The sequence below is a fragment of the Ornithorhynchus anatinus genome, chromosome 1 (assembly GCF_004115215.2).
Source record: "Ornithorhynchus anatinus isolate Pmale09 chromosome 1, mOrnAna1.pri.v4, whole genome shotgun sequence".
Lineage (NCBI taxonomy): Eukaryota > Metazoa > Chordata > Mammalia > Monotremata > Ornithorhynchidae > Ornithorhynchus > Ornithorhynchus anatinus.
The window spans coordinates 11,821,221-11,835,397 of NC_041728.1; the positions used below are offsets into that span (position 1 = coordinate 11,821,221).

At 38.5% G+C, this 14,177-nt stretch overlaps 1 protein-coding gene across 3 annotated transcripts in view; it reads left to right on the forward strand.

Moving 5' to 3' along the window:
• The window catches only part of KIAA0825 (KIAA0825 ortholog), a 322,760-nt gene that overhangs the window by 96,423 nt on the left and 212,160 nt on the right, over window positions 1-14,177 (forward strand). For all 3 annotated transcript variants that reach the window (XM_029070144.2, XM_016226930.3, XM_001509052.5), the window contains exons 8-11: window positions 3,127-3,177; window positions 8,081-8,169; window positions 9,850-10,077; window positions 12,210-12,472. In XM_029070144.2, coding sequence (XP_028925977.1) covers window positions 3,127-3,177; window positions 8,081-8,169; window positions 9,850-10,077; window positions 12,210-12,472 — 631 coding nt within the window. The remainder of the gene's footprint in view (window positions 1-3,126; window positions 3,178-8,080; window positions 8,170-9,849; window positions 10,078-12,209; window positions 12,473-14,177) is intronic.

The window sequence follows — 14,177 nt, forward strand, 5'->3', positions numbered from 1 at the left end:
AAGTCTTCTGATGTGAATAATGCTATAGTAAATGACATATCAGAGAAGACAAAGTGTCTGTTTCCAAGGGTTTATCGTTTTAGGACAGGCATAGTGAATCTTAGTGAACTGTAATGACGAGCACTGTAATTGGTGAATTCTGTCAATGAAGATTAGTTGTAGAACTTTAAAGATAAAAAAATTCACAATTTTGGGCTGAGTTATCTGGCTAATAGCCTCAACTCTTCATTTTATTTTGCTTGTGTCATAGTAAAGAGTTTTGGCTTTTTCCCACTCAACATAAGAGAAAATAATTTGTATTATGGTAGGCTATTTGTGGGCTAGATACATTGTTCCCTAAAGTTCTAGTAAAGGGTTTGATCAACTAATAAGAAGGAGGTTTTCCCAGAAAAGGTAAGTTATTGGATCCTGAAAAATGGTTAAGTGGCTATATAGCGGAAATGGGAGTAATTTCAAGCTTAAGAATTAGGAGCAGGAAGTAGAGTGGACTTTTTGAATTTGATAAGATGAAAAGACAATGATTAGTAAGGAAATGTAAAACAGAGAAGACAAAGGAATGATGTACGTCATGAACGTTGGGAATCCCCTGAAGACTCTTAAAGAGGGGGTCGGAGGGATTGAAAAAGTTCATGGTATGACTTAGTTAAGGAGACAATGCCCTTCTTCAGAAATGAAGTAGCTAGTACCACTTTAAAATATTGTCATTTTGATCAGGCCCCTGATATTCAGGGGCTGGTTCAAAAAGTTCTATAAGCCACCTGGAATGTCATTCCTTTAATCACATCCTGGACATTTGTTGCCTCTGTTGCAGTTATTGGAGATTGCTGCGAGGGAAATGCAGTCCCAGGAAGGGCTTGCTCTGGTCCGTTGCTGTTCTTGATTTCCCTTAGAAGTCCAAACTGCTTCCCCTGGGGATGGGAACTCAGGAAGTTGTTAAAAAGCCTGCATCTAATGAGAAAGTGGTGAGGTCTTTTAGAACTAAAATGACCATGGCCTGGACCAAAAACTGTAATGTGGAACTAGCTATGAAGAGTCAGAGCATCGGGATGTGATGGGGGAAGAAGCAATATCATCCAACAGATTGTGAAGATCAAGATGCAGCCGTACTCCCATTTCATAACTTGAGCAGTCCTCAACAAAATCAGGCTTTGCCTTCCATTTGAGCAATGAGACATTTAAAATAATTTTAGTGGCCACTGTAGTAAGGTCATAACGTTGTAAACGTGGTCTGCACCAAGGCTAGGCATGGCCATTGGCTAGAAACAAATTTAAAATGGCAGGTAGAATTAAGGAATTAATGCCTGGTTACCAGAAGTCATTAGTGTATCTGATGTAATACTGTTGATGAGCCCAGTTGATTTTGGCTGAGTCAGGGTCCAAATGGAAATTGTAAAGAAAAGCTTTGAGTGCTCTATTCAATATGGCCTTGTTAGTTGATTCTTACCAATGAAGTACCTCTCTCAATTAGAGAATCAATCATTAATCAATGGTATTTATTGAGCATTTACTATGTGCAGAGCACTGCATTAATTGCTTGGGAGAGTACAGTACAACAGAGTAAGCAAGCACATTCCCTGCCCGTAATGAGCTTACAGTCTAGAGAAGGAAAGAAAGCCACAAAATAATGCCGAAGGGGTCAGAAGAGTAATTTTAATATTTAGAGTGATACACAACTTTCGTGAGGCATGAAGAACCATTATTTTGGATTCTATTTTGGTCGTGATCTTTTTCTTGAAAAGGCTTGAAAGTGAATTATAGATCAGTACACTGAAGCTATGCAATTCCGTCTTTGGTAAGAATGGTATAATGAATTATTAGTAAACAAAGTCAAAGCTGGTTGGAGGTTTCTCAAGGAGGTGAAGATGTTCATCCCCTGGCTATTTAAAAGAAAATTCGGCTAACTAGACATCTGCAAAATATTTCCCTTTTGGTCATTTCAGCCAGGAATGAAGTATTACTGGGATGCTAAGGCATTGTGCTTTTTTTACCTTTAGTCGATACAGCAAGTTGTGTTGCTACAAGTTTGATATTTGGGACATTTTGAATGCTTCTTCCTCTTTTGGGTAGTTCCTCATTTTTTGCCGAAGGTGGCAACTGCCGTTTATCTAAACCAGGTGGTTTCTTGGCCCTCATTTTTCTCTAGGCCTACCGATGAAAAAGAGCAATGGCTGCATAAATTGGATGTAAGAAGAACACTTAGGGTTTGTCTCAGAAGAATCAAAGATTTCAGATCTTCTGAAAGATTGTTTGTACTCTTAGGGGGTCCTAAGAGGGGTCAGATAGCTTCTGAGAGTTCCTTAGCTAGATGGTTAAAGGATTGTATTAGGGAGGCGTATGTAGTTAAGGTAAAGAGGCTCCCAGGGTTTGTAAAGCTCATTACCCTGGGACTATAACCGCTTCTTGGGCAGAGAGGTCGAAGGCTTCCACATTGGAAATTTGCAAGGTGGCCGCCTGGGCTTCTCTTCATACTTTTTGATAGCATTATCTCTTGGATGTAGTCTCTTCTACAGATTCGCGTTTGGTAGGAGGTTGCTTGTGAGGCGGAAAAAGAACAGTGAAGAAAAGAAAGACACGTAGTTCACACTTCTAGCTGCCAACAAGGCAAGTTGCTTTGTAGTTCGCACAATGGGAACCTATGAAGACCAATTTGGGTGTGAAAGTGGCTGTATCAGAAGTACTGCCAACTGGTACTCTCTATGAAAAAAGCCGTTTTGCCAATCGTCACTGGAGACACAAACTGAGCTACAATGAACTCTACAGGAGAAATAGATTTAGCAGCTGGTAATAAGATGACCCACTGAACCCTTTTGAAAATTGTAATCTGGGAATCTCTGGACCAGGAATGCTCTCCGTGCATTGAAGTTGATTACATGCAATTAACCATGCCTTACTGAGAAACCTGAGGTCATGTGAGATTCTTCATTTTCTTTGCTCGATAAATATTTTTCTCAAATTCAAGAAATCATTTACAATCTTTTAGTTCCATCAGACCCAATGAATTTGCATGTGTATTTTGAATATGTAATTGGTGTTGTAGTGATTAATGATGATATAATAGCTTTAATTGGCGTAGTGCCTTTATTTTTCCATATTGCTTTAACATCAGTTTTCTCATTTTCTCCTCAGAATATCCCCATGAGTTAGGGGAAGAGAGATATTATTTTTCCAGTTGTACAGGTGAGGAAACCGAGACCCAGAGATGTGAAGTAATTTGCCTGATAGAGTCAGGAATAGAACTCGAGTCTTCTGACTTCCTACGTCTGCATACTTTCCACTCGACCAATCTGGTGGTATTCGGGCAAGTTGAAAAATATCTAAAACACCTTTTAAAGTTATAAAAAAATACCATCCTTCATATTTCTCAAAACAGCTAATTGGTGTGGATGCGCTCTCTATATTTGTAAAGGATTATGTGGCCTCTAGCTTCAGGATTAAAGTGAAAGGGAAAAGGAAAAAAAACAACTATAGTATTGGTGGCTTTCCGTGGAACCCATATCATTCGATTTCATAATAGACTAATCACCAGCTATAAAAGTCTTGGAAGTATATCACTTTTTTCATTCTCATCTTGGAAATTACCAAATAAATTTGTTCATTATTCTAAAAACATCACTTCAAGGAACTGTTCTCTTCCAGGCTGCCTTCCTCAATTCATTTCTAATTCCTCTAGTTTATAGACTTACTACTGCCTGTTCAGCACGTCTGCACCAACTAAACACTTAAATGCTCACAATCTCCCATACAATCAGGGTTATCATCCTCCTTATCCTCATCAGTGGTATTTCTTGAGCACTTACAGTGTGCGGAGCACTGTGCTAAACACTTGGAAGAGTACAGTGCAACAGAGTTGGTGGATATGTTCTCTGCCCACAATTACCTTAGAGGGGAAGGTAGACATTAATATGAATAAATAATTTATGATCTAGAATTGATAGATCTGTACATAACTCTTGGGGACTGCCTTTGTGTATGCCTTGCGTGCATTCTTCCTTAAGCTCCAACTCACATACCTTCCCCCTTGTCCTTCTTCTTTCTGTCTGTAATTTCTTTGCATCCCCTCTACTAGACGGTAAGATCCGTGAGGGCTGGGTCATGTCCACTAATTCTGTTTTACTCTCCCAACCACTCAGATAATGAATGCTTTTTTCTCAAATGTCTTTCAAATTTCTATGTATTTTCACACCGGCTCGATCTTTAGACAGTAGTTACCCATCTCCTGGGTTGGTCAACACAAGAATCCAATCTGCCCTTCAAAGCTTTTCACCATAATGTTTCAAGTTGGTGACAATTCCATGATAAGGGGAGGCTTTCACTCAGAAAAGCTTAGATATAGTTTATCCCTTCCATCCATCAGGAGGGATAGTAACCCTTTTGTTGCTGAATTTTATGAGTGGCCTCTTAAGGCACCTGTGAATACCAGATGAGCCCTTGCCAAACTGGAAGTAAACATATAATTAAGTTACAAAGGTTACAGGATGTAGAATAGTGGCATCCAGAACCTAGAGTACATCACCCAGGGGACCCTTAACCCCCACCCTTTCTCCAGACTTATTAGCATTGCCCTCTCTTGTCTTGTCTTATGCCGCCGAGTTGGAAATGACCCATGGCGACACCACAGACATATCTCTCCCAGAACACCCTGCTCTCCATCTGTGATCATTCTGGTAGTGTATCCATAGAGTTTTCTTGGTAAAATTACGGAAGTCGTTTACCATCACCTCCTTCCGCGCAGTAAACTCGAGTCTCCACCCTTGACTCCCTTGCCGCTGCTGCCAGGCACAGATGAATTTTGACTTGTAGCAGATTGCCTTCCACTCGCTAGCCACTGTCCCAACTAGGTATGGAATGGAAATGTCTCTGTTTGACTCTCCCTCTCATAGCCGAGGCTGGTAGAGTACTGGAAACTCTCTAGGTGCCCTCTCAGGAGCCCCTAGACAGGAGTACCATTTCTGAGCCACATGTCTTGACATCAGGAGCCAAGATGGCAGGAGGTCAGGTTCCTTAAAATACAGATAGCGGCCATAGAGGTAGACAGGACAGATCAATGGAAAACCAGATTGATAGCCATTCTAGCCTTTAGGTATGCTTGCTTTACTTTTTTCCTAGTTACGTTCTATGAAACCTAGCGGCTTGTTTAAACTTCAGGTGCACAACAGGTTAATTCTTCTCGGTGAATCTAGACATCTGGACTATATTTAAACTAAAGGATACTCACCAAGTTAGTTTTCCGTCCATCTTTCTATTTTGACTCCTCAGTACCCTCTTATTGACATGAAAAAAGTGATAGTATTTTTATTTTAGTTTATTTGATGTGAACAAATATGTCAGTGAGTGAAGTGAACTGTCCTTTATCAGATAGCTCTTTGACTGTATCCTGGACAGAGTTATCAAACCACTTGTTCATATGCTCATCCTTTAATAAATTTAAACCAATAAATCAATACATTTTTCAGTAATATTTTGCTCAGAATTTACCATGAGGAAAGCTATATTTCCTCTATTTTGAACCCTATCTAGTATTTAATCTAATATTTCTATCGTTGCTATAGACTCTTAATAGTTGTAATATTTATTGATGTCACAGGAAAATATAAAGTTGTTTTTCAGAAAAAGTTACAGTTTTCCCAATGATAGAAGAAAATAATAAGGGAAAGATAGAATTCCCTTCTTTTGGGGGTTAGATTGAATTAATACTGATGCCTTAACATTTTTAGGGGTCATTTTTCAAGAGACAGAAATCCAGTATTGAAAACAGAACTTGGAAAAATGATTTGAATGCCTGAAATATGGTCTGATGATTTACCAGTTTCCCTTTCAAAAGATTTATTACAATAGGGTAAAAAAAAATTGAGGGTTTTTTTGGTGAAAAATTGAATTCTTCTCAAGAAGGAGAGGTAGTGGTGAAAATAGAGTATATGGTCCCAGTGCAAATCGTTCCCACGGAGTTTATGGCAACCACAAGTGTATTTGCCTCTACCTTCATTCATTCAATCATATTTATTGAGCGCTTACTGTGTGCAGAACACTGTTCTAAGCGCTTGGAATGTACAATTCGGCAACAGATGGAGACCATCCCTGCCCAACAACGGGCTCACAATCTAAACATGCATGTCGGTTCCATGCAAATCCCTTATTATCCCATATTGGATTTGTACGATTAGACATAGTATAGCTCCATCAATTTTATATGAAAACTGGACATTAATAAGAATAGGTTACCATATCAATCACCCGTATATATTGAGTACTTATGATGAGCAGGTCACTGTACTAAGGACTTGGGAGAGTATTCAACAGAATTAGTAGACACATTTCTTGCCCTCTCTAGCTTATGCTCTAGAGAGGAAGACAGACATTTCTATATTTAAATAAATCATTTTAAATATGTAATTTAAAGATAAATTATATATGGTATATAATTAGCCTGAGAGCTTGTTGTGGGCAGGGAATGTGTCTGCTTATGTTATATTGTATTCTCTCAAGCGCTTAGTATTCATTCATTCATTCAATAGTATTTATTGAGCGCTTACTATGTGCAGAGCACTGTACTAAGCGCTTGGAATGTACAAATCGGTAACAGATAGAGATAGTCCCTGCCCTTTGATGGGCTTACAGTCTAATCGGGGGAGACAGACAAGAACAATAGCAATAAATAGAATCAAGGGGAATAAATAGAATCAAGGGGAGTGCTCAATAAATATGATTGACTATAATGTAATATGTGTTTTATGTAGTTATATCATATGTATATAATGTATAAAAATATACATTAATCATCACCCAAAGCAAATTGTAAGGAAGGTTATCACTTTATGAAAAACTTTGAAAAAATGGTCTTAGATATCCCAATATTGTACTTTTCAAGTGAATCTAATCATTACAGGTATCAATTTCCAGATGTTAAAATTTTAGAACACACCTAGAACTTAAAAACATAACAGTTTATGTTACTTGATTTATTGTGAAAAATCCAAGTGACTTTTTACAAACCTCCCTAAAACTCATCTATTCTCTTTGGGAACAGATGACTGCATGATGTTATAAGAATGAAGTAATGACAAAGGGAGCTATATTTTGCATATTACATATGCATGCTTATAAAACACAACTATAAGGTGATGTAGAGATTTCATCCTTAAACTGCGAGCTCCATGTGGGATAGGGACCGTGTCCAACTTGATTATCTTGCATCTACCCCAACACTTAGTACAGTCCTTGAGACCGTCAATGCTTAACAAATGTTATCATTATTATTAGTAGGAGTATTATTATTATTATCATTATTATTAAGTGCCATTGAGCCGTTTCTGATTCATAGTGACTCCATGGATATATTTTCTCCAGAACATCCTGTCCTCTACCATAATCCACAACCCTTCTAATAGTTCTTCCATTAACGTTGTTAAGGTCTCTCTCCATCTAGCTGCTGGTCTGCCTTTTCCTCATTTTCCCTGGAATTTTCCTAGCATTAGTGTCTTTTCTAGAGAATTAGTCCTCTTGATGATGTGTCCAAAATATGCTAATCTAAGTAGAGTCATCTGGCCTTCCAAAGCCCACTTTGGCTTAATTTGCTCTAAAATCCATTTGTTTGTTTTTTGGGCAATCCATGGTATTCACAAAAGCCTTCTCCAACACCACATTTCAAAAGAATCAGTGTTCTTTCTATCCTGTTATTTCACCGTCCAGCTTTCAGAGCCAAACATTGTCACTGGAAACACCACAGAATTGACAATTTGTATTTTTGTGGCAATTATTACATCAGCACGTTTCATGAGTTTTTCTGGGCTCTTAACTGCAAGTCTTCCCAACATTAATCTTCTGAGTATTTCTTGTCTATTAGCTCCTGTATTATTGATTATCAATCCCAGGAGAGAAAAACTGTCAACTATTTCCATCTTCTCTCCATCCACCATTATTATTATATATGAAAATAATTGTGTAAAGCATGTTTGACATTATCATACCCTTAATATTCAGTTGCATCTTGAAGGTTTTTTATGTTGCATATCGATAAATAAGGTGCTGTAAACTGTAGACTTTTTATGCAGAATTTTAATTTTGAACTCCTTAAACTCTGCAGGAGTTCAGAAGAAAGCTACTGAGGAACTTTTGATAGAGGAAACTGCAGCAAAGCAATGTAGTATGCTTCCTAAGGCACAGGAAAAAAAGGTGAGTTTAAAAGAGCCGTGGTCATGTCCTTTTTCCATTTAACATCCCTCATGTTGCTTAGGGTGTGTTGGCATTATCGTCGTAACACTGATTTTCCAGTTTTACAACTTGTTTCAAAGAATGAATACCTTTTTGGAGTTTGGCTTCTAAATCTTTGGATGGAAAGACAGAAGGTCTTTAACTTGCCTTAAACTTTAACTTTTTCCACACTTAATTACGTGTGGAAGGATGATGACCTAACTTAGAGACCACTTGTCTGTTTAACCAGCTAGCGAGATAGAAAGCCACAAATTATGAGTCAGAAATATTGGTTCTCATCCTAAGCATATCACTGAATGAGCAAGTCTCCGTACCTCAAGTGACAAAAATAGTCAAGAGATTAAGAAGATGTGGAAAGGGATCATTTGAAATCAATTCTGTGGCTGAGTGCCGACCGGGCAAAGCTAATGAATATAAGGATACAATTAAGAGAGAAACAGATTGGGTTATCAGACAAAGACTCAAATCTAGGGAAATGAATGAAAGGAATTTGAAAGAAGGCAGAATATTTTTGAAGAAAGTCAGGTGCTGAGAGAGGTATCCGTGGGAATAGATTCAAGGGCTTTGTGATTTCTGAATTTTACTCAAGTGAAGCTTTTCCATTCTGAGAGCATTGGCGCTTCTTCAGAGTCCATTCTGTAAAAGGCCCACTGAGGCAGAGAGATACACCTGCTAGGGCATGCTTTCGTTCCACTCCAAAAGCTGCAGTAGCCATGGGACTTGATGCAACTGTAGGAATTGTATAGCAGGAATTGTAGGAATTGCTATAGCAGCATCAGGCAGGAACCTCCTGAGGTTGCAAACATGGCAAAAATTGATGCTGACCCAAAAACGAAAATTCAGGAATGTTAGGCGGTAGCTCCCTAAAAATTAGGATTGATGCCAGGGAGGACAACAATCATAAGCTTCCTTTTGTCGCCATCAGAGTAGTAATAGGAAGAGTAGTTATTGAGCATTCACTTTTATCCAGCTCCCTTTTATTGCGAGCTTACTTGCTAGGTCATGTTGTGACCTTGGGAATTACAAACGTTCCCTGCCGACAGGGAGCAGAGTGGCTTAGTGGAAAGAGCACAGGCCTGGGAGTCAGAGGACATGGGTGCTAATCCAAAGTCACACAGCTGAGCAGTCTGGTTTTTCTTTAGAGGTTGCCCTCATCTTTATATTTGGGCTGGTTCTGGCTTGGAAGGGAAGTAAAATATTGACTATTAAATGGAGTTTGATGTTACAATACTTGTTAACAATAAACTATAAAAATGGCCATAAAAGTCTAATCTAAACTTTATTAAATATATCGAATTTAAAGGTTGCTCTTTGTGGTAAGTAAATTTACGTACAGCTTTCTGTGCTCATAAATATGGCTTTATTGAAATAGATTTGCGAGATTAAATTTTGAAAAAAGTTTTCGATTAAATCTTCTGACAATTTAAAATGAAATGTCGTATTAATATGTGTTAAGAATACAGGTTTGGTATATAGCTTTATAGTCACTGGGGTTTATATTGTCCAGGTAATAGGAATGGTTTTCACCGTATAATCAGAAGAGCCACATTCGGCTTGTATATTGTGAGTCATAACTTTCAGCCTGTAACAGGAATATTAATTGGTGACTTTGGATTCTTACTGTGTAAAATTTTGTTTCAGTTTACCCTACTAGATTTTGACTGGAGAAGTGCATTTAAAGAGTTGTCCCTCTCAGTGGCACGATGCATAACAATAGAAATCGAAGATTTTTCCACCAAAATTCTTCAGCGTGAACAGAATGAAAAATCTTCAGCTGTAAGCTATGCCATAAACCTTGTCAAAATACAGGAAGTTTCGGGGTTCTCGAAGGCAAATCCTGAGGAAGAACAGCCAAAGCAAATTGCAAAGGCAGGTATCAACAGAATAAAAATTGAGCGGGTGACATCATCAGGACTTTATGCCCTCTCCTCCTTGAAGAGCTTATTGTGGATATTACAAACTATGGTTAATTGGAATTTTAAAAAGAGAACAATGATGCAAGGTGCTCTTTGTAATCAGAAAACACCTAACCTCAATGCTCGGCCTAGTGGGTCTGGGAATCGAAAGGATGTGGATTCTAATCCCAGTTCTGTCACCTGTCTGCTGTGTGACCTTGGACTAATCGCTTAACTTCTCGATGCCCCAGTTATCTCCATTTGTAAAATGGAGAATTAAGGCTGTGAGCCCCATCTGGGACATGGAATCTCTCCAACCTGATAAGCCGCTCGTCATGGTTAGGGAGCTCGTCTGCCAACTCTGTCATGCTGTGCTCTCCTGAGCGCTTAGTACAGTGCTCTGCATGCAGTAAGTGCTCAATAAATGTGATTAATCTATTTTTTTCTAGGAAAATACATTTTATTGATTTAATGCCAAAAGTGTGACTGGGATTTTATGAGGTTTTAATTGCTTGATTATTAAAAGTAGCCTGGAAAGTCTCTAAAGACAGGGCTTGGATCATGTCTGCTAATTCTGGTTTATTCTCCCTAACCCTTAAAAGAGTGCTTTGATTAGAATAAGAACTATAAATACCTTTGATTGATTATGGCTTTATAAGCTCGTTGTTGACAGGGACTTTGTCTACCAACTCTGTTATTCAGTACTCTCCCGAATACTTAGTTCAGTGCTCTGAACAGAGTAAAAACTATAAATATTACTGATTGATAAAGGCTTTATGAGCTCGTTGTGGGCAGGCAAAGTAGGGTTATACAGTGCTCTCCCAAGTTCTCTGCATAGTGTGCTGCACATAGTAAGTGCTCAGTAAATAAGATTGATCAATTTTTTCTAGGAAAATACTTTTTATTGATTTAATGCCCATGGTTTGATTAGTGCTTGGCACATAGTAAGCACTTAACAAATACCATCATTATTATTATTGGGATTTTATAAGGTTTTAAAGGGGTGGGTAGGAATTTGGCTCTTGGGAATGGACACAGTAATCTCATCCTATGGTATCGAGCAGTATGATGTAGTGGATGAGCATGGGTCTGGGAGTCAGTAGATCAATTGTTCTAATCCCAGCTCCTCCTCTTGTCTGCTGTGTGACTTTGGACAAATCACTTCACTTCTCTATGCCTCAGTTACCTCATCTGTAAAATGGGGATTGAGATCATGAGCCCCACGTGGGACAGGGACTGTGTCCAACCCGATTTGCTTGCATCCGCCCCAGTGCTGAGTACAGTGCCTGGCACATAGTAAGCACTTAACAAATACTATAATTATTATTATTATTATTATTATTATCATTACTGACCTCCTGTACACTGGGTGAATACTGAGAACCCACCCCAGATGTCATTTTAGCTAACTGGCTGGAGGGAAAATGTCAGGGATTGATTGAGGCCTTCCCTGCCATGGAAGACTAAGAGGCCCTTTCCACCCTCTGCCTGATTTGCTGAAAACATACACCATGTAACTTCAATTTCCCCCTCCCCCGCAAATAATGACAATAATCTACACCCTGTAACTTAACCACGTGTAAAGATACACCGATGGAGTTTATTAAATGCGGTCATTGGAGTAATAAATATACACATGCTCTAAAAAGGTCTTAACACGTAACTAGTAATTAGTTGGTTTACATTGAATTGTAATGGACAATATAGTTAATGCCTCTAAAAACTATTCATTTTTCATTAAAAATTATTTGCCATTTTTAAAGATGAAAGGAAAATTTATGCAATTAGCTGGGTACTTATTTTCTCCATGACATGAAATGGACCGATATCAAGGTGTAAGATTTCCTAATTTCCAACATTAGTTTTAAGTATTCAAGTGATTCCTAGGTGAAGAAGGGACATAAAAATTTTGTGCCGAGAAGTTGAATTTTGGTGCTTTCTCTTTTTTGCCTCCTTCTTATAAAAGAGCTAAATTATAGTAAAACTAATTCGATCTCTTTGTGTTTCGTGCCAATTTCATTACTCAGGAATTTGGCCCCAGAGGACATAAATTACACAGTGCTGTCAGAATACAAAGAACTCAATGCCACATTTATTTCTCCCTAGTTTTGTTCTGACATCATGGAAGAACTTGACACAATACTTCCACTGGCTCTGGCAGGCAGAGATGATTCTCTTCAGGAAATTAGAGCAAACTTTGTGGAGGCCTGCTGCAAAGTAGCAACAGCTGTCCTGGAAAGGTTGGAGGAGAGAAGCAAGGAACTTCCTTGCAGAGCACCCCTGCAAAACTCATATGCTCTACTTTCTTCAGCAATATACGTCTGCCAGCGGTTTAGGCGGTATGAGAGTTCAATGGAAGAGATTAAAGAGTGAGTGTTCAGAAAATAAGCTTCTGGTGCCGGGTATCCACCCTTGTCTATAAATGAAGTGAAATTTTGATAATAGCTGTATCACGAATGGCAGTTAAGGGACAAAAGTATTTGGCATTTTGTTTGAACTGTTTAGTAAAAGCAGATCACCTCACTAGATACACAATTTTGATACTGGCATTTAAAGTTCGACAATTTCCCTACATTCTGCATCAGACCCTGACCTGATGCTCCACATCTTATGGCACGGCTGAAGAGAAAACTTTATTTCTAACTGAAGACGCAGTTGTATTTGCCATGCTGGGGTGGAAAAATATGCAAGTGTTTCTGACAAGTTATACACTGCCAGAATACCCAGTTCCAAATTCTACATTTCTTTTCTTCTAATCTAGGCGGTTTTGTGGTTCAGTCAAATTCAGATCATCAGTGAATTCATTCTGCTCTATAGATTAATTTAGATTTTTTTTCACCAGACCAATACTTTTCTAATACTACCCAACCCAGTTTTTTCATCTGAGTTGTCACAGCAGTGAGTTCTTGAAAGCAAGAGAGGATCAGACAACCCCATCTCTGCCTCCTTATTCTCAATCCGAAGAGCTTCAACAGGAGAATCACTACCCAATTTATAGCTGCACATATGCTGCCAGTACATTACTCCCTCTTCATCAATGGCAAATTTGCTTGCTCTCCAACATCTCAGCTTGCCCACATGGAGACATTTTTGTGCGGAGTCCTTTGGCTGAGCTCAGAAGTGGGATGCCTTCCTTCCTCTGCTAAATCCGTACATTCCTAGTCCATTAGCGACACTCCATTCTCCTCTCACCCATGGCGCTGGAGGGAGAGGCAAGATGGAACGGAAAAACAGGGTCATTGCCTTAATATTCAAGGAGGAACCTGCTGACTAGGCTTTTATGAGCAGTTGTTCTCCTCTATGCTGTAAGCCCATTGTGGGCAAGGATTTCCTCTCTTTATTGATATATTGAACTTTCCAAGTAGTTAGCACAGTGCTCTGCACACAGTAAATGCTCAATAAATACGATTGAATGAAATGAATCTACAGATTGTACCACATGCATACAGTTTTAATTGAACAGGTATCCATTAAGACAAATGATATATTATGAATTATTTATAGAAAGGTCTGTCTCACACTCTAGACTTTAAACTCATTGGGGGCAGGGAACATGTCTGCTAATTCTGTTATACTCCAGTCTGCTGTATGTCGTGAGTGATCAATAAGTACCCTTGATCGATTAGCACTAGTATCAACGTTATCTTTGAATATGAAGGATACTATTTAGGTAGCTGAAGAGTGGCAAACTAATCATGAGAATAATTTCTGTTTGGTACATGTTAGATTGGTAATATTTCTTTAATTTTTTAGTGAGTCATACAGTGTGATGTGGACTTGAATTCTGAAGCAGAATGTGCCACAGATCACTTATTTTGGTGGAATATTTGAAAACAGTTCATGAGATAATTGATGTCTACATAATTGCATTTTTTTAAATAAAAAGAGTATGCTTGGGGGACTTATGATAGCTGTATAAAAGTTTCTGCTGACAAGTACATGTTTTTCCTCTACCAACAATGACAAGTCGAATGCCTAAATAATGTACTGCTCACTAATAATAGCCTTGCAGAGAATACTTTTATTTATGAACAACATATTGACAGTGCAGTTTGTCTAAAGCCAAAGTACAGA